General features: G+C 43.9%; 3 protein-coding genes and 1 long non-coding RNA gene across 5 annotated transcripts in view; 3 read left to right on the top strand and 1 right to left on the bottom strand.

The window, feature by feature from the left end:
- Positions 1-1,143: 1,143 nt before the first annotated feature.
- On the top strand, positions 1,144-9,117 carry TFAM (transcription factor A, mitochondrial). Its single transcript, XM_080401767.1, has 7 exons — positions 1,144-1,346; positions 1,482-1,618; positions 3,550-3,620; positions 4,559-4,708; positions 6,160-6,255; positions 7,280-7,336; positions 8,205-9,117. The coding sequence occupies exons 1-7, from the start codon at positions 1,159-1,161 to the stop codon at positions 8,421-8,423; spliced, it is 918 nt and encodes a 305-aa protein (XP_080257893.1). The 5' UTR covers positions 1,144-1,158; the 3' UTR covers positions 8,424-9,117.
- Positions 9,118-9,534: 417 nt separating this feature from the next.
- DNAJC9 (DnaJ heat shock protein family (Hsp40) member C9) lies at positions 9,535-13,361 on the top strand. The gene is made up of 5 exons (XM_080401802.1): positions 9,535-9,770; positions 10,307-10,447; positions 10,606-10,860; positions 11,651-11,734; positions 12,683-13,361. The coding sequence occupies exons 1-5, from the start codon at positions 9,591-9,593 to the stop codon at positions 12,800-12,802; spliced, it is 780 nt and encodes a 259-aa protein (XP_080257928.1). The 5' UTR covers positions 9,535-9,590; the 3' UTR covers positions 12,803-13,361.
- Positions 13,362-13,748: 387 nt separating this feature from the next.
- FAM149B1 (family with sequence similarity 149 member B1) overlaps positions 13,749-17,573 on the bottom strand; it is a 17,054-nt gene continuing 13,229 nt past the window's right edge. For both annotated transcript variants that reach the window (XM_080401630.1, XM_080401631.1), the window contains one exon: positions 13,749-16,065. In XM_080401630.1, coding sequence (XP_080257756.1) covers positions 15,992-16,065 — 74 coding nt within the window. In that variant the 3' untranslated portion in view covers positions 13,749-15,991. The remainder of the gene's footprint in view (positions 16,066-17,573) is intronic.
- The window catches only part of LOC308069473, a 6,822-nt gene continuing 5,275 nt past the window's right edge, over positions 16,027-17,573 (top strand). The window contains exons 1-2 of the long non-coding RNA XR_013930395.1: positions 16,027-16,107; positions 16,242-16,984. This is a non-coding gene — a long non-coding RNA (uncharacterized lncRNA). The remainder of the gene's footprint in view (positions 16,108-16,241; positions 16,985-17,573) is intronic.

Raw genomic sequence — 17,573 nt, 5'->3', positions numbered from 1 at the left:
TATTTGGGTTTTTTTTTACTGTAATGAAAGCCAAATGGGAGTTTGAGGTGTGGATGGGAAGCATGCACAGTAGGAGCTTTTGTTCCTAGCAGAGGAATATTGTTATCTTTATGCTACTGACCCACAGGGCACGAGTGGGTCACGTACAGGGAAGAATGTCACTCTGTGCTACAGTTTTATCTATGATGTAATGATGACTTCTGAAACAAAAGCTTGATGTAGAGTGGCTCTATTAATCTTAAAATACCCTTGTTCACTACAATTGTAAGCTGAATAAATGTGGGTATTTTTGTTGTTAAAATGAGTGCTTCATTACTTGGACTAGGACAGTGTAGCGGGGGAAGGCAAAGCCATTGTTTCTTTTTACTGCTACAGTGGTAGTAGGACTTGTGTTCTCGGAGCTCTTTTAAACGTTTGCAATATCTGTGTTGAACGGTATGAAATTGGAAGTTTGACTTGCATCTTGGAATACTGTCTTTTGCTTTACGGATTTCTATTAGAGATGGTTTGAAAACGTTGGTATTTCAAGTGGTAGCATTTCTGCCGTCTGCCATATGTGACAGAGGATGACTTTCCACCGCAGTGCAACACTAGCAGGAGGATCAAAAAAACCCAACACCCCCAGCCGCGGGCGAGGCGTTCCGCCTGCAGCCTCCTGCATGCTACAGAACAACTCCAAGCGAAGTCTCTGCTTCCGGCAGGCCTCCGGGCAGTGCGGCCCTTCTGCTGCTGAGAGGGTGGCGGCGATAAACACGACGTGACTTGAGCCGTGGGGGGCGGGTGGGATCCCGCACCGCTCGCCCCGCGCCCCTGGCTGCGGTTGCGGCGGCGCGGCTGTCCTCCTGCCATCCCCTGCTGGCCCCCGCGGTGGAACGATAGCGGCGCCCCCTCGGCAGCGTTCGCCCTGCAGCCAGGCTCCCGGCGGTGCCCCAGCCAGGCGGGCGGCTGCCGGGCCGCAGCTCGCCCCCTCCCGCTCGGCGCCCTTGCGATCGCTGTAGGGCTGCTGCTGCGGTGTGCTTACCGGCGGCCTCCTGCCCTAACGGCGCAGGAGCCCCGCTGCGGAACTGGTGTGCTGCTCCTGCGGGCCGCGGGGGGGCGCGGGGTCACCTCGGCCTGGGAGGGGAAGGTGGGGCGGGGCCTCCGTCCCCCGCGGGCGCCATGGCGGCGGCAGCCAATCCCGTCGCTTCACCGCGGGACGGCTTGCGCGCGGCGGCCGCTGTCCCAGGGTGCCGTGCGGCGGCCGCGCCATCCTCGCGCGCGCAGGCGCGGCAGGTCGGGATGGCGGCGGCGCTGGGGTGGCTGGGCCGGGCCGCGGCCCTCGTCGGTGGCGCGCAGCGGCTCCTCAGGTGCGGGCGGGGCGGGAGCGGAGTTCAGAGGCGGGGGGTGCCCTGCCTTGGCGGGCTGGGGCGGCCGGTCTCCCTCGGAGGGACGCCGGGCCTGCCGTGCGGCGGCGGTGGTAACTGGCGGTGCCCTGTGTGCAGGTGCTGTGGCGGCGGCTCGGCGGCGGCGGCGTGCCTCGCCAGGGGCATCAGCTCGGTGGAGCGCCCGAAGCGGCCCATATCAGCCTATTTTCGTTTCCTGAAAGAACATCATGCGGCTTTTCGGCAGAAAAACCCAGGTACGAGGCCTGAAGGGAGTTGGGGGCGAGAAGCCTGGCGGTTGGCCTGGCCTTGCTTTTACGAGCACAGTCTCAGGCCGGGAACGTGCGGCGCTCTGCAGGCAGGCGGTGTGTTCCTTCCAGAACCCGTCGTTTGAAAAGGAAACTGGAACAAAGTATTGCTTGGTAAAACTAAACGCCGTAAAGTGCGTTACCCTGATTTCAGGAGGTCAAAGCTATTTTTTTCTCATAGTGTATCACAAGTAAATTCAGTATTGCTGTGCTTATTGCCTGTATCTCTGTTAGCTTAGCCTTCGATATTTAATCACTCAAAAAAGTGAATATTTGTATGTGACTTAAAAAACGTTAGAAGAAGGAGCTCACCTGGGCAATATGTGTTAACAGTGATTTGGGGTTCTAAGTTATCCTTAAATCTGTATGTGTTTCGAGTATGCTGTTTCTGATAAAAGGAGCTGTATGTGATTTTATGTTGATGCTTAGTAATCTGAAAACTACACGTACTGGATTGCCTCAGAGTATATGAGAGAAAAATGGTTTTCTGTGAATATGTTTGTTATCAAAAACTTCATTTATAGGCAGTGCAGTCACTTTTGCCAGAGAGCAGCAAAGTGGAAAGCTGTGCTGATTTTGAAAATACTGTAAAGTGAACGTTAATATGTTTAAAGAACAAGGATCATATTGGGCAAGTCATGTGTTAAACTTAAGTAGCGAAAACCATTTGATACCCTGTTTTGCTCATTAGTTCAGGAGTTCAACAGTCGGAAAAGTTGAGAACTGAGCTTCTGGAACTTACTGTGGTTGTGTGCCACACCAGTGTATTCCACGTGTTTCTGAAATTCGAATAATCTGCAAATAAATGTGCTGTATCATACATAGATTGAGAATTGGGTGCTTTCTTGTTTCAGTAGAGGTAATATTTAAAAATAAACTGATAATTCACTTGTTATCTTCTATCATTGGCAAAGCATCATATTTTCAAAGGTTTTAAGACTGGTATACTTGGATTAAAAACTCCCTATTTTTCTTGTTTTTCAAAAATTCTGGAAGTCAGGTTACTGATAAGAGCTTAGTTCAACTTTTCCACTGTTGACATGGCTGAAATGCACATTTGAGGTGGGAGAGAGGAAGATCTACTTGTTCCTTTTAGGGTGAAGTGGAGGGAAAGCCTGTAAAGGATTTTTCAAGAAAAGAAAAGCTTATATTCTCTTTCTACCACCCCCAGATTTTTTTATATATTTTATTATTATTATTACTTTTCTCTCTTTGTAAATTCAGGTCTGGCTGGAAACTTCAGCAGATGACCATAGAGCAAGGGCATCCAAAGGCAAAAGGCAGCCAGCTGAAAACTAAAGAGATTTAATTCACTGTAATTTTGTTTGTTGGAGAAGGAAATTACTTTTCTTTAACCTTGCTTCTGTTGAATTATATTATAAATCAAGGACTTTATTTTAATAAAGATCAAGCATATGTGCTTTACAAGGTGGGTAAGGTCACGTTGTACTTGCTTTGAAGAATCCAGCAGTCTTTCTGCCAAAAAAAAATGAAAACTGCAAATCTTACTTTTGGTTTCTTTCCTGGCCCCCCTCCAAGTTCAGACCATCCTGTCTTGTGTAGAAGAGTATCCAACTGAACAGAAAGAAACTAATATTGTTGTAGTGTGGTAATAGTTGCCAGTCTTGAAGTGGTGCTTTGGTTTACAACTGCACGTTTCATTCTAGTTTAAGTCAAGAGCAAGGACTCTCTCCACCGCTCCAAAATGCTACGGTTCCCTTTAACTGCCACAGTAAGTTAGCTAGTTTTAAGAAAGAGGGAAGATGTATTTGTACAGGAAAAAGATACTAGTGACAGATTTCCTTGGGAAAAAATTGAAGAAGCTTACTAAAGATACAATATTGATCTTTATTTTTTTGCTTTCTAATTTTAATGTACAGAAGCGAGCAGTATGGAGGTGATTAAAAAAATAGCAGATGCTTGGAAGGCGTTACCAGTGTCACAGAAGCAGGTGAGTTTGTGTCTTTGATCTGTGTACTTGGTACTTATAGAATCTTAGTGGTTGTTTCACTTGGATTGGTGTCCTCTGTTTTTTTGTTTTGTGTGGAGCATTTTTGGTTGGTTGGTTTTAAACTACAAAAAACCATTTGCGTACAACAAACGCTCAGGCCTAAGAACAGTTTTGAAGAGAATCGGGAGCTTCAGAGTACTCAGGGGACATATGGTGGGCTGGGTTGACCCTGGCTGGATGCCAGGTGTCCACCAAGCTGCTGTATTACTCCCCTCCTCAGCTGGACAGGGGAGAGAAAATACAGCAAAAGACCTGTGGGTCGAGGACAGGGAGAGATAGATAGCTCAGCAATTGCAGTGATGGGCAAAACAGATTTGACTTGGGTAATAAATTATAAACTCATTTCCCCATCAAATTAGAGTAGGGTAATGAGAAATAAAGCCAAATCTTAAAACCACCTTCCCCTCACCCCTCCCTTCTTCCCAGCCTCAACTTGACTCCTGGTTTATTTCTACCTCCTCCCTCCCCAGTGGTGCAGGGGGACAGGGAATCAGGGCTGTGGTCAGTTCATCACATGTCTCTGCTGTTCGTTCCTCTGCAGGGGGCAGGGCCTCTCACACTCTGCCCTTGCTCCAGCGTGGGGTCTCTCCCATGGGAGACAGTTGTCTGTGAACTGCTCCAATGTGAGCCCTACCCACAGGCTGCAGTTCTTCACACACTGCTCCAGCGTGGGTCCCTCCCACGAGGTGCAGTCCTTCAGGAACGGCCGACTCCAGCATGTCCCCCCCACGGGGTCCCCAGCCCACCCAGCAAACCTGCCCCAGCCCGGGCTCCTCTTCCCACGGGGCCACAGCTCCTGCCAGGAGCTGCTCCAGCACGGGCTGCCTATGGGGTCACAGCCTGAAAGCATCTGTTTAAGGTTGGTGATTGTGTTGTAGGCTTATGAGGAAGCTAGAAAGACAGATTGGCAAAAATATCAAGAGCAGATGGCCTCATACAAAGCACAGCTAACTCCAGCCCAGGCTGCAGCTTTGAAAGAAGAAAGGAGAAAACGACTGGCAAAAAGAAGATCATTCAAGGCAAAAAGAGTAAGTATTTTGAAGTTCAACTTCCTTTTCTTTCAAGGAACATGGATTCTGTTTGTCTAGTATACAGAGCAGGGTTGAAGCATGTTTAGAAATACTAAAGAGACTTTCAGAATAAACAAAACCAAAAACTACCACCAAAACCCCAAAACAAGGCCCCACGGACTAAAATAATTGCTAGTGTTAGCTGTTATTTAGGTGGCTTTCCTGCGCTTGAAGACCAGAATTTTAACCATAGCATATATCTTTATGCTTGGAGGTTGCTCCTCTGTGCTTTTTTCTTCCTATTCCTAAAGGTGCCAGAGAAATGATAGGTAATAAAAGATACTTGAACCAGCAACACTTTGTTTAGTTGGGAAGAAATCCTGAAATAGCTTTTCACAAAGGCCTTGAATGTGTTACTTCAGTGACCCCTACAAGGTAATAGCTGTTTGAAGTAGCTTTTTTTCCTTCTTTTGTTTGGGTTCTGCCACTTTGCTATCTGTATAGCTGCTGACATGTAGAATTAGGGCTGCACAGAGGCACATCTGTTAGTGTCCTTTATTGACTTATTCAGATGATCTTCCCTATTCCCTTTTAGCTGGTTTATATATAAATCTTGAGAGACAGAACCACCTGTAAAGGTACAATATGGTTCGTCCAGTGGCAGGATCAGTTGAAGGGATTACTTACTGTTTATTCATTCCTGTGAATAGAACTGCTGATGTGATACTGCTCTAATTGGCAAAAGTGAAGTTAATTTGGTTTAAAAGACTCCCTACTTAGAGTAATTTTAAATCCAAATAATTCTAGCGATCCTTTTTTAGAGTATGGCACCAGAAGGAATTTAGCTGGCATACCTGATACCTAAACAGGTGTTTAATCTGCAGCATCCAGGCTGTAGTGGGAATGTCTTGGGGCTGGAGAAAACAAGTGTAATTACATCCGTAACTTGCTGTACTTTCCCTCTTTCACCACCAACCCCATAGGTGAAGTGTTCTGGTAGCAGAAACCTAGGTCTGTTTCCCTGAAAATCTGCTGGTTCTGTTCTGCCTTCTCATCTCCTGCAGTTAGGTATCTGCCCTCCTCTCTGCAAACACACAGTATTTCACACCAGAAACTGAAGCCCTGCAAAGATAACAGAAAATGTGTCGTCATGACTTTCTTACTGAGTGGAATTTAGTAAGAGTCTTTAGTTTCTGAAAAGGCTTAGCTGAAGTACAAATCATTTCGAAATGCTTATGTTATGTCTGTGAGAATTCAAGTTCGTAGCTTTTCTTAATTTAGTTAAGCATTAGTCCTGACAAGTGGTGAGAGCATCTTGACAATACAGTCCAATACAGTTTACAGAATAAAACACCAAAAAATGAATTTGAGTCTGACTTTTTGTATAGAATATAAAGACAAATGGTAGGTTTAGCTTTGGAAAAGTGCATGCTTGGTGCATTGTATAACTTCTCTTGTTGTTTTTAAAGGAATTGACTGTGCTTGGAAAACCTAAGAGACCTCGTAGCGGCTTTAACATTTTTGTGTCAGAAAACTTTAAAGAAAGTGAGGGAGTTTCACCTGTGGTAAGCCAGGAAAGATTGTTCTTTAAAATACATCTGTTGTATTCAAAAAAATCTGGTTTAGATTCTGTCATTTTCAAAGAAACTGTTCGGTATCTGGATTTTGCTTTGCTTAGGTTACTTTTTTAGGCTGCAGTGGTCTAGCTATACTGCTGGTGGCATGTCCTGTATAAACTGCTGTGTGGGTATACAGACTTAAAATATTTGTGCTGTTTTTTTGCACATCTCTGTTACAGACTTCATCTGTTTCTTCTGTAAGGAGAGAATTCTACTCCTTTTTGTTCTGGTATAGAAATACACTAGTTTTTCAAATGGTTGTGGTGGTCTGCTGCTGTTTCTGTAGTACTGTTTGGTGTACCTCCTATAGCACAGTTCGTGTCACAGAACATGCAGGAGTTCTTCAGCAAGCTCAGAAGTTTCACACTGAACCTTGCTTTGGGGCAGTTTGAGTTGCGCTGGTGGATTACAGCACTTGAAGTGCTGGAGACCTCCCCTGTGTGCCTGATGCATTCTAGTCAGTATATCAGGGTAGTGGAAATGGTTTGTTCCTTGGCTTTCTGCATACAATGCAGCATCTCCAGTCAGCTGCGGCCTGGTGTGACACATAAGGTAAAATACTCCTGACATGGTACAGAGTTCCCTGTGAATATGGTTAATGCTTGTCTAGGTTCAGCTTAAATTAGGGCTTGGTTTAAATGAAACCAGTATGTGGGCTGAGATTTAGTCATGTTGCTATAAATCAGCTCAGCTGTTCTGTCTGCCTGCTTTTTCAGCAGGCCAAGTAACTTTAACAGCTTAGTCCTGATACTGTCTGTAAATGTGGCTGTGGTGATGCCCAGCAGTTTGAACCATATTGTTCATTACTTAATTACGTTAAGAGGGTGGGGTATTAAGCCCATGTGACTTGATGCTTTTTTTTCTGTTTGCTTTATACTTGGCTTTCGCTAGTGTGGAATTTCCTGCAACCCTCTGTGGTCAGTCTGCTGTTGAAATAATCCTAATATATTGCATATTCTATATCCTGTAGGCAAAGCTGAAGCAATTATTTGATGCGTGGCAAAAACTGTCCAGTACTCAAAAGCAGGTATGTTGGTGGGTTCTGATGAGCCTCTGAGGTGGTCAGAAAATGACAAGCTTGAGTTAAAATTTATAACTTTATACAAAATTTTGAACTCGGTTGCTCAAAATATTAGTATTAAGGAAAATACTCTGAGGTTTTACGTGTCTTGAAAAAAATTGCCATTACTCTTGTTCCATTAGTGACCATTTCTTTCACAGTGTTGATGAAATGCGAGTCAGTGGGGCAGGATGGAAGTTGTTGATGCCTGGAAATACATGCATCTAGTGCGGAAGGTGCAATAATTTGCAATCATTAGATAGGTTTTTTTCTAATAATACGTAGTATTTTTAAATGCCACCATAGTAATTTGCTTCTTGTGGAAAGATTTTTGACAGGTAAAAGCAACAGAAATCTACTAGTGATATGCACATGGGAATTGATTACCTTTAGTTGTCTTGGGGACAGTTTTCTGCCAGCTTTCTTGGTGTATCGAGATGTGAACCTGCAGATGGGTATATGGAAGTTGGAGGGGTGCTATACTGAAAGTGAATCTAAACCTCCACATTTTCAAATATTCTGTACCTCACTGTCCTTCCGCCTGAATGCCCTTCTTCCAGATTGTTGTTAGTGTTGTTAGCAGCAATATTGAATAAACTCCCTTTTCAGGAGTGGCCATCTGTTGACATAACTGTACTTCAGTGCTAAGGTTTTATGGTTTTGTGCAAGTTTGATGATTTTTTTTTTTAACTTTGCGGGAGGTGAATGCGAATGCCTGGGAAGCACAGTGACTGGGTCTTGCTCGAAGTCCCTTTGTATCTGAGGGGATTATGTGACATGGCAGTTACCCAGACAAAGCCCCTGCTGTAACTGTTGATACCTGATTTTCTTCCAGCCATACCTGCAGCTTGCTGAAGATGATAAGGTTCGGTATGAGAATGAAATGAGGTCATGGGAAGCAAAAATGGTTGAACTTGGCCGTGAAGACCTGATACGTTCCAAAAAGCCAAGGCCAAAAAAGAAAACTGCTGAAACTGAAGAGAAAACCGCAACAGCCAAAGCTTCCTCACATGAAAACAAGGCAAAATTACAGTTGAAAAGATCAGAAGAATAAAATGGTTAAGTATTTCATATTTAGTCCCCTTTGGTTGCATTGTCTTCATCCTGCTGTGTTAATGCTGCTGTCGGCATTAGCACTGAAATCTGGAAAACCCATGAAGGGCCCGCTGGAGAAGTGAAAAAGGTGATGGGGTCGGACGGGGTTCACTGTGTCACGGAACTGACTGAAATAATCATTGCGGGCATAGCCCGAGCTGTGCAACGGTAACTGGTTAATCAAGCTGTGAATAGTGATACTGACATCAGCAGAGCTCTCCATTAACGGTAGCTAACACTAGCGTTTATAGGATATTTTTTATAAAAGTGAGAATATTCTGCAATGTTAGCATCTAAATTTTGTAAGAGCTGAAATCTGAGTTGCTGCTGTGGTTTATTCCCTCCGTGGTATTGGTAGTGAAATGTTCTGCATTTCAACAAAAGGCACAAGAAATGTAAAATACTTTTATGCATCCGTCTTTTTTTTTTTTTAATGTATCAACCTGTGTACAACACTTATGTTGCATTTAACTAAAGACAATGTCAGTTTTGTATAAAAGTATCTTTATTGAACTTTTATTCCATGGTTTGTTTGGATATATGCAAACACTTTTACCATCCTGTTGTCATGTTTAGGGCAGCCTGTAAAGAACAGAAAATGTATGAACTGCTTAAACTGTCGATTTTCATTTAATAAATACAGCTGTTTTGAAGAGCTGCTGGTTTTCTTCTGGGGCGTCTCAGCTATTTCATAGTCTGTGGTTTAGCAGAAAGGCAAGCTTTTCCAGGATCGGGGGTTTCATTCATCCTGAGTGATCCACAGGAGCCACCAAAGCTGCTTGTTTAGTGGTGGGAACTGGAAAGCCAAACAGGTTAGCTCTTCTCCCGCTCTGCTCTTCTCCCTTTTTTTTTTTCTTTTTTTTTTTTTTTTCCCCCGCGTTCGGCTTTTTTTTTTGTTTGGCCTTGTTTGTTTGTGTGGCCCTTTCTCCCGCCTGCCGCCCCCTCACCCCCCCCCCCCGCGGGGGCAGGCGCTGGCTCCCGCCCCGCGGCGGTTCGCTGCAGGACCCCGCGAGGGGCGGGGCGGGGCGCAGCGCGGCGGGAAGCCCGGCTGGCCCCGCCCCCACCGTGGCGCGCCGCGCACGCGCGGCCCGGCGCCGCCCATCTCTCGCGGGAGGCGCGCGGCGCGATGGGGCTGCTGGAGGAGTGCAGGGCCGCGTTCGGCAGCGCCGACCTGTACGGCGTGCTGGGCGCGCGGCGGCAGGCCTCGGGGCGGGAGCTCAGCCGCGCCTACCGCCGCGCCTCGCTCCGCGTGCACCCCGACCGCGCGCAGCCCGGCGACAAGGAGGAGGCGACGCGGCGCTTCCAGGTGAGCGCGGGTGGGGGGGGGCCGCCCCTCTCGGGCCGGGCCGGGCGGGCGGCTCGCCCCCTGTAATAAGTAACTGAGGGTAGTTTGCTGATCGGGTTGGGTTTTAACAGCAGGAATGATCTTGCTGCAACTGATTTGAGAACGTTCTGTCTAGCGGGAAAAGACTTAACCGTGAGGTTGTAAGATGTACTTTCTCAAGGCCAATGTTAAACCGTAATCTCATGTTACTGTGACAATTTTTGTCTTTGTTTAGACCTTTGTGTAAAAATAGATTAGTTTTGTAATGTACAGCTTCTTGCTACGTGACCGAAAGCGTAACTGTTTGCTTAAACCGGCCCTGAAGCTGAGGATAAGAGGGCTGTGTTACTTGTCGGAATTGGCAGGCCTGGATGGAGCTGTGACTCCCCGGCCGCCCAGCTGTTTTTGCTTTCCCGCCTTAATAAATAGTGAATTTATTTCGGGCTCTAGTTATTTCAAGTCAACTATAACACCCCCCCACCCCCCCACCGACGGGGCGGGCGCCCCTCTCCCCGCAGGTCCTGGGCAAGGCCTATGCCGTGCTGAGCGACGAGGCGCAGCGCGCCCTGTACGATGAGCGGGGCACGGTGGACGAGGAGGGCGAGGCGCTGAGGGGCGAGCGCGACTGGCACGAGTACTGGCGGCTGCTCTTCAACAAGGTGGGCCCGGGGACGGGGCGGGCACAGCCCGCAGCCTGAGCGCTGTGGCCGTGTCCACCTTGCCAGCTTCGTGGAAGGTGCTGTCGGGGGGCGGGGGGTGCGTGCCGTCGCCGCACCCTGGTAAATCCAGCGGCTCGAGTGTCTCCTCTCTGCTTCAGATCACGGTGAAAGACATCGAAGATTTTGAGAAGAGCTATAAACACTCGGAAGAAGAGCTCGCCGATATTAAAGCAGCGTACGTGGATTTTGAGGGGGACATGGACAGAATAATGGAGTCTGTATTGTGTGTGGACTATACCGATGAACCAAGAATAAGGAAAATCATACAGGAAGCCATCGATTCTGGAGAAGTCCCATCCTACAAATGTTTTTTAGAAGAGTCTAAGCAGAAAACAATGGCAAGAAAAAGGCGGGTAGGTTATATTAATCAGGGACCAAAGGGAAGCGCTATTTGTGATAAGCCTTTAATCTTCCTTGGTAGAAATAAACACAGCTGTTCTCGAGACAAATGTTTGCCACAGGATTGCTGGGTTACAGATCTTGCTCTCAGAATCCTTGACTTTCACATTTATCACCTGTGTTCTCCCCTCCCCCCCCCCCCCCCCCCCGCCCCCCTGCAATTGTTGTGAAAGGCTTTTAAAAAGAGTTGTAATAGGCTGTTGCTTATTATTCTTTCATTTCATTATTATACACAATGGCTTAATAGTTTTGCATGGCGCTGCGTTTATTTACAAAGCTATGAGTTGCTGTATTGAAGAAGGATACATGGTAGAAATATATTATGCTTGCCTTCTGGCAAGTTTGAAATAACATGCTGGACTAAATGGACCTCTTCTCCAACCCGGTTTTTTTTTGGGCACTTTGTAGAGTATGTTATATACACATCACAGTAACCTTTTTCTGACTTAAAGAAAATGTAATAGCTACTAAGACAAAATAAGTGTGTGTGGGGGTCACAGGGATGGGGACAGACATCACGTTCAGCATTGTGAAACTGCAAAAAAACCTAACCTGATCTACTAAACTGTGGAACCGGAATGGGCTTTCTTTGACAATTTCTCATCTGTGGCCAAACTTGGAAACCATTCATGTTCTCCTGCATCAATTTGTATTCAGATGCAAAAAAAAGTTATTGGTAACTACTGTAAGGCTTTGTCAAATACTGTCCGAAATGCTTTTTAAAAAACTAGTTTGCTATTTCAGGCAGAAAAAGAAGCTAGAGAGGCAGAGAAGACTAAAGATGAACTGGGCCTTGGTGGAGAAGATGACTTGAAAGCGCTGATTCAAGTAAGGCTTTTCGTATCTGTTGAAGATAAGTTACCAGCTTATAATTGTGTTTTCCCTGAGCATCTTTGTATTCTGCATCCTTGCAATTCTTCTGAGTTCCTGAGGTTAAAACCTGACCTTAATGTTAACTATCTATGTACTTTAATTAAGTCAGAGCATGGTATGGATTTTATTTCCTGCATCTTTTTAAAAATTAACAAAGTTACTCTAATATCCTTATTGCATACACAGTCAAAATACTTAAATTCTAGTTTTAGGGAATTAGGAAGTGTTAATGATTTTTTTCTGAGGGATTCCCGGAGGATGTAGAAGTCAATAGAACTTGCTACTTCACTTTTGCATCTTGGGGACTGAGGAAAGAAACACACGGTTTACATTCCGTGTTCTGGAACGTTTTCTGTTTCTTCTTTCTTGTCATCCAGTGAGCTCCCTAGAATGTTCATGCTTAATAATTCCTCCAATTGTAGTAGAGTTTTGGGTCTAAACTAGAAGTGGATTGGCTTTTCCTAGCCTTCTGTCATGAATTTTTACAGTCACCCTTTACCTCTGTCTTGATACTTCAGGAAGTTAGGTATAGAGCCTAGACCAGGGGTCCTCAAACTACGGCCCGCGGGCTGGATGTGGCCCCCCAGGGTCCTCAGTCTGGCCCCCGGTATTTACAGAACACACACACACACACAGGCCAGGGGTTGGGGGGGAAACCAAGCAGCTGCAGATGGCTGCCTGACACTTCATCTGCGCGCCGGCCCCCTGTTTAAAAAGTTTGAGGACCCCTGGCCTAGACCATACAAGCAGGCTTTTCCTTTACAGTATTATACCTTCTGTAGCTTGTATTCCCTGTTTAATTATTCCAAGATTTTATGTAGCTATCTTATCTTCAATAGAATCAGCTGTATTGGGCAGTAGTGAAAGTTTTGAATTTGGTTTCTTTTTCTCCCCCTTCCCCAGAAGAGAAATAAAGATCGGGAAAAGGAAATGGATGACTTTCTGGCCCAACTGGAAGCAAAATATGGGAATAGTGCTAAAAAAGGAGGAAAGAAGACTGCAGCCAGGAAAGGAAAGAAATAGAGAAAGAAATGAAGAACTGTGTAGGCTGAAATACCAGGTGTCATTTTGTATGAGAACATGTGGATTTGGGAGAATTTGAGCTTTTTTCTGGGCTACTGTTTTGGACTGCGTGTACATCAACTTGCTTTGAGTGGGAGGTATGATGTGGAATGCATCCTGAAGATGTTTAAAATCACTTTGGTGCTCTTCAGTTAAGATCAAACAGATTCTTTGAGTAAAAGTTTTGTTACAGTAAGGAAGCAGTATGATGTTTGGGATGGTGGTGTGTTTATTGAACTTGTTGAAGCACCTGCCTTCCAAACACTTATTGGATATTGGTACAGCTGAGGGTAAAGCAGCGTAATCCCATACCTTTGAGAGTCTTCAGTGCCATATTCCTGTGGTTTCTGAGTTGGAAATACTATCTTTTTGCTATTCACACACTTCTTTTGTAACAAACCTTCTGTTGTTTTTCAAGGTTTTGCAGTTCAGCTCAACAGATGTTTTCCAGATATTCCAGCGGATTTATAAAGGTACTTCGGAAAATGACAGATTTAATAAATAAAAAGTTTTTGCAGAATTTGGTGCTATGTTGCTTCCACTACTGTCTCTACATTTTCTAGGCAGCTGCTGAAAACAAACATCACGTGCACTCTTCTGCCTGATTTAAGTCAAGTAACTACTACATACTTTTATAGCAGCTGAAAATATGGCTATATGGTCAACTGTGGTGTCAGTGGTGGTCACGCTACATTAGGTGAAAGGGCCACCTTGTGTTTGGTCTTTGATTGCCTGCGATAGATGCCTTAAGAAGAGTATGAGACTGCAGCATGTACATGACTATGCAGAAATTCTCTGACAGACTGAGGTGAGGTTAATAGTTAACAATCCACAGCACAGAGTCTATTCAGTGTATTTCTAGGGTTCATGATGTCCCATGATGTTCCAAAGCTTAGGAATATCTTCTGTGTTACTTCAATACCATGACAGTGAAGCCTGCTGTGGGACGGTAGTGATGAGCTACTTCACTGTATTTGTCAACACTTCTGTTATTTCAGAAGTGAACTACTTCCTTAAGATGCGCAAATACTTAGAAGGTTTTTGCTTCACCCGTTTCTAAACCACTTGATGTAGTGTGCAGGGGCACGAATTTGAAGGGAACTAGTTTTCACTATTCAAAGGAATGAGGCTGGCCTTATATTGTGATTGATTTTTCAAAGGCTTACGAGCCACAAGGTGAACGCTTACTTTTGAGTTGAAGGTCTTCACTGACAGCATTCAGGAACTAACAGAGCTTCTTAGGGGAAGCTAGAGGTAGGAGGGAACTGTTCCTGTTTACTTGGCTGCTTTCAAAAATCCTGATTTGGAGACAGTATAGTGTTACCATTAAGTTGCATAACATGTGACTTGAACATAACGTTTACTATATGAAATAGGTATCGACAGCCCAGGAGAAGTCTCTGGTGTCAACTGTTCATACAGAAACCAAAAATTACCTTATGATGAGGCTGCTTTCACTTTTAACACACTGACTCCTCTAGGCTATAAAATACTACATTATATTACTAGAAGTCTATTCAAAGTTTGTATACTTTTGTAACTCTTACACACTAGAGCTACAGAAAACTAACTTGGTCCCTGAGGAATAGCACTGATACAGAGGGGATGCTTATCTCCGGTTACCTTGAGGTAACTAAATGACATAGTGTACAATGTTCCAGTAGTCATAACTGTGAAGAGAAATAGTATTTTGAAAGAGTTCAGTGAATAGAGGCCTCTCTTTAGCATCCATTTATCTCTGTGCAAACTTAAAGAGATTTAGGTTGAGCCCAGAGCTTATTTTTCCCCTTCTAGAAATGCAAAGGAAAGTTAACTCAGCCATATTTGCACAGTTCTGCTTTGCTTTCTTTTTGATTACAGTATACTCAGATCAGCTGGACTGAAAAACTTCAATATTGATTAAAAATTATTTTTTCTGTTCTGGTACCACTGACATTTGATGGACTGAATAACTTAAAGACTGTGGAAGTACGGGAACTGCTTCATAAAGAATACTGACAGGTTTTTTCAGTTATGAATTGCAATTTGAAAAAAATATTAATAAGGAAATGTAGAAAAAAAGTGTTCCTTAATTAGATTATGGAGGAACAACTGGTTTTGTGCAGTGTCCTAACTTTGTTAAAATATGGTAAGTGGTTATCTTTACCTTGTTTTTACACTTGTAGTGTGGCACTTACTGTTTAGGAGTAAGACCTTCAACTAATCGCTTATTTTGAGAAGCCTGTATTTCATGTTTTTGTCTTATCTGGAGCCACAAGGGCAACTACAGCTAATACCTCCAGTGGGTCTGTCACGCAGTGCAGAACGTCTATTAAAAGCTACATGGCATCTGTGGGTTGTGGAGCTCCACGGCAGAGTGCAGAAGTCTTGTATAATTGTAGGTAGTTTTAGAAAGGGATTCTGGCCTACTCTGTGAAATGACCGTAACATACCTCACCAGGAAGACAATGTACTTTGAATGCTGTCTGGAACTACTGAGTTAGAGTAGAAGTCTCATTTTTGCCTCTTAAACCTTCTTTAGCCACGAGGAAGAGGTACAAGTATGTAACACAGGCAGAGCCAGTGGTGTGCTACCCTTGAAGCTGTCAGTTCTGTTTTGGTTTGCTACCTTAGTTTTACGCAACTGTGCTATCTGCTGCCATTACTACAGGATTCCTAACTTAGTCTTGAGCTGTAGAAGCAGTATCACGTGCTGTGCTTGCTTTTCATAGTATAATATTGCTTTAAAACATACAAATACAGTTTAAAAAATTTAAATGACTACTGATGTGGAAGGCCTGATTAATCTTCTGTACAGCTAATGGAAAAATCAGGTTCTGCAGTACCTGCTTGTAACAATGTAAACCAGTCACAAGCCAGTACTTGGAAAACAGCAATGACTGAGAGCATTTGCTAGATTTTTCTAGGAGTTAGGTTTTACTGTCTGCTGGAGTATATTTGCCCTTCCCTGGAGTGTAACTTTTTCTAGTGTTAGAAAATGGAATGTTTAAGTATACCACTTCTAATCTTTGGCAGCTGTTTCTTAGATTTATATAAAAATAACTATTTCTAAGGAAGGGTGTTTGAAAACTCTCTGTAAACAATGTTGACATTGCTGGGAATGAGAGGTGGTTCATGACTGGAGATGGAGAGAGACTTCTTCATGGCACGTTAGAACCCTTGTTTGCTTTTTGTGACCGATCCACTTCGACTGTGGCCTTTCACAGAGCCATGCAGCTGAAGACCTAATAAACAGAGATCATGTACAACTTTAAGACTTCTGGAAGGTATTAAAACTAAGTACCAAACACATCTCCTTTAGCTTAAAATTAAAATGCGGGGGTGAGGGGGTGGGTGGTTGTTGTGTTTTTTTTTTTAATTCTACTATGTGGCTATCAACTGCATTATGTATAATTAACAGAATTTTGGACAAGTGACGGGCCTTCCAAAAGGGGCAAATCTTCTGCTTTCATAGTTGCTGTGTTGCAGGAAACTACTGTATTTCTTGATGCTTCATGAAGTATTTAAATCTACAGAGTTGCTGATTTAAATTATTTTAATGTAGCAGTCATGAAACTCGTCTTACATTTAAAGGTACTGTTGATTGATTGGGTTTTTTTGGGAGGGGATGCAGATTTTTATTTTAATTTCAGCATGAACCACTCTTGTTTAAAAACAAGTTACTTCAGTGCCTTTGTTAAACTCAAGTTGCCTCTTGTACCACTTACATTAGTGGTAGTAGGCTGTTCAGCTATTAAGCTAAAAGACCCATCACCCAGGTACTTGCTACCTTAACTTTTGCAGCTTCCATTAACTCTTGCAGCTACAATCCTATCTTGTTAGTTTATTTTTGTGTGGGAAATTCTGACAACACCGTAAGGAATCCCAAAACACTACGATGAAAAGAACCCAGTGCATCTAATGCCCTGCTCTGTGCCACCCTTTCCAGGTGGAGGTGATACTAAACTGGACTTTGTATTGAAGGTAACGAGGAGCAATCAAGGTGAACTCAGCTGAGCACTATAAAGATGGCATCCAGAAAAGCTGATCCAGGGCACAACAGTCAACTTTCTGCTCTACCATCATCCATGAACATACTCCCCTTCCACTGGCTAGACAAGCCCTTGTGTGTGCAGCGAAAGGTCAAAACCTAAATCTCTGAAGGTAAGGTTCACTGGTCTACCATTAACACTTACGTACACACCTGCAGCTTAATGTTGTAGCTTTCTACTATTAAAAGAAAACCAGAAACTACAAAACAACCCTGATAGTGACTGTGTAACTACTCTGAAGCCTCTATGAAGACTATTCTCAAAGCATATTAACCATAAACAATATAAGGCGATGACTTTGCAGGGAAGGAAGGGAACCTAGAGGGTAAAAGTTATGCATTACATTAACAAGAATGCCTTGATACTTCAGTCAATTAAAAACAAGTCATTTCAGATGAAGTCCATTTTAGGCTATACCAAGTAACTCCATAAAGTTCATGCAATTGTTAAACAGTTCAAGCAGCTCTGATTTCAGAGTATGCATGTAAATTATACTGGTACAAGTACTGGCTTTAAAATACACTTCGGGCTGATTATGCAATTTTGAGATCTAGCACAGATCTAGTAGAATCCCCTCCAGATACAGCACAAGTAAGTTTCTTTTGGAAGTAATGCATTTTTTTTCAGCTGTATAGCTGAGCAGAAGAAAAATCCTTGGACAGGAAGTAGCTGTTGCTAGTTTCTGTTTAAACTGGCAACTC

This window comes from Falco punctatus (assembly GCF_963210335.1).
Source record: "Falco punctatus genome assembly, chromosome: 9".
Taxonomy (NCBI): Eukaryota; Metazoa; Chordata; class Aves; order Falconiformes; family Falconidae; genus Falco; species Falco punctatus.
This window is presented reverse-complemented; position numbering and strand designations above follow the sequence as displayed.

Coding starts and splice junctions, on each gene's coding strand:
- TFAM (XM_080401767.1), top strand. CDS start 1,159: ATGGCGGCGGCAGCCAATCCCGTCGCTTCACCGCGGGACGGCTTGCGC. Junction 1,347..1,481: donor GGCGCGCAGCGGCTCCTCAG/GTGCGGGCGGGG, acceptor CCCTGTGTGCAG/GTGCTGTGGCGGCGGCTCGG. Junction 1,619..3,549: donor TTTTCGGCAGAAAAACCCAG/GTACGAGGCCTG, acceptor TTTAATGTACAG/AAGCGAGCAGTATGGAGGTG.
- DNAJC9 (XM_080401802.1), top strand. CDS start 9,591: ATGGGGCTGCTGGAGGAGTGCAGGGCCGCGTTCGGCAGCGCCGACCTG. Junction 9,771..10,306: donor AGGCGACGCGGCGCTTCCAG/GTGAGCGCGGGT, acceptor CTCTCCCCGCAG/GTCCTGGGCAAGGCCTATGC. Junction 11,735..12,682: donor ACTTGAAAGCGCTGATTCAA/GTAAGGCTTTTC, acceptor CCCCTTCCCCAG/AAGAGAAATAAAGATCGGGA.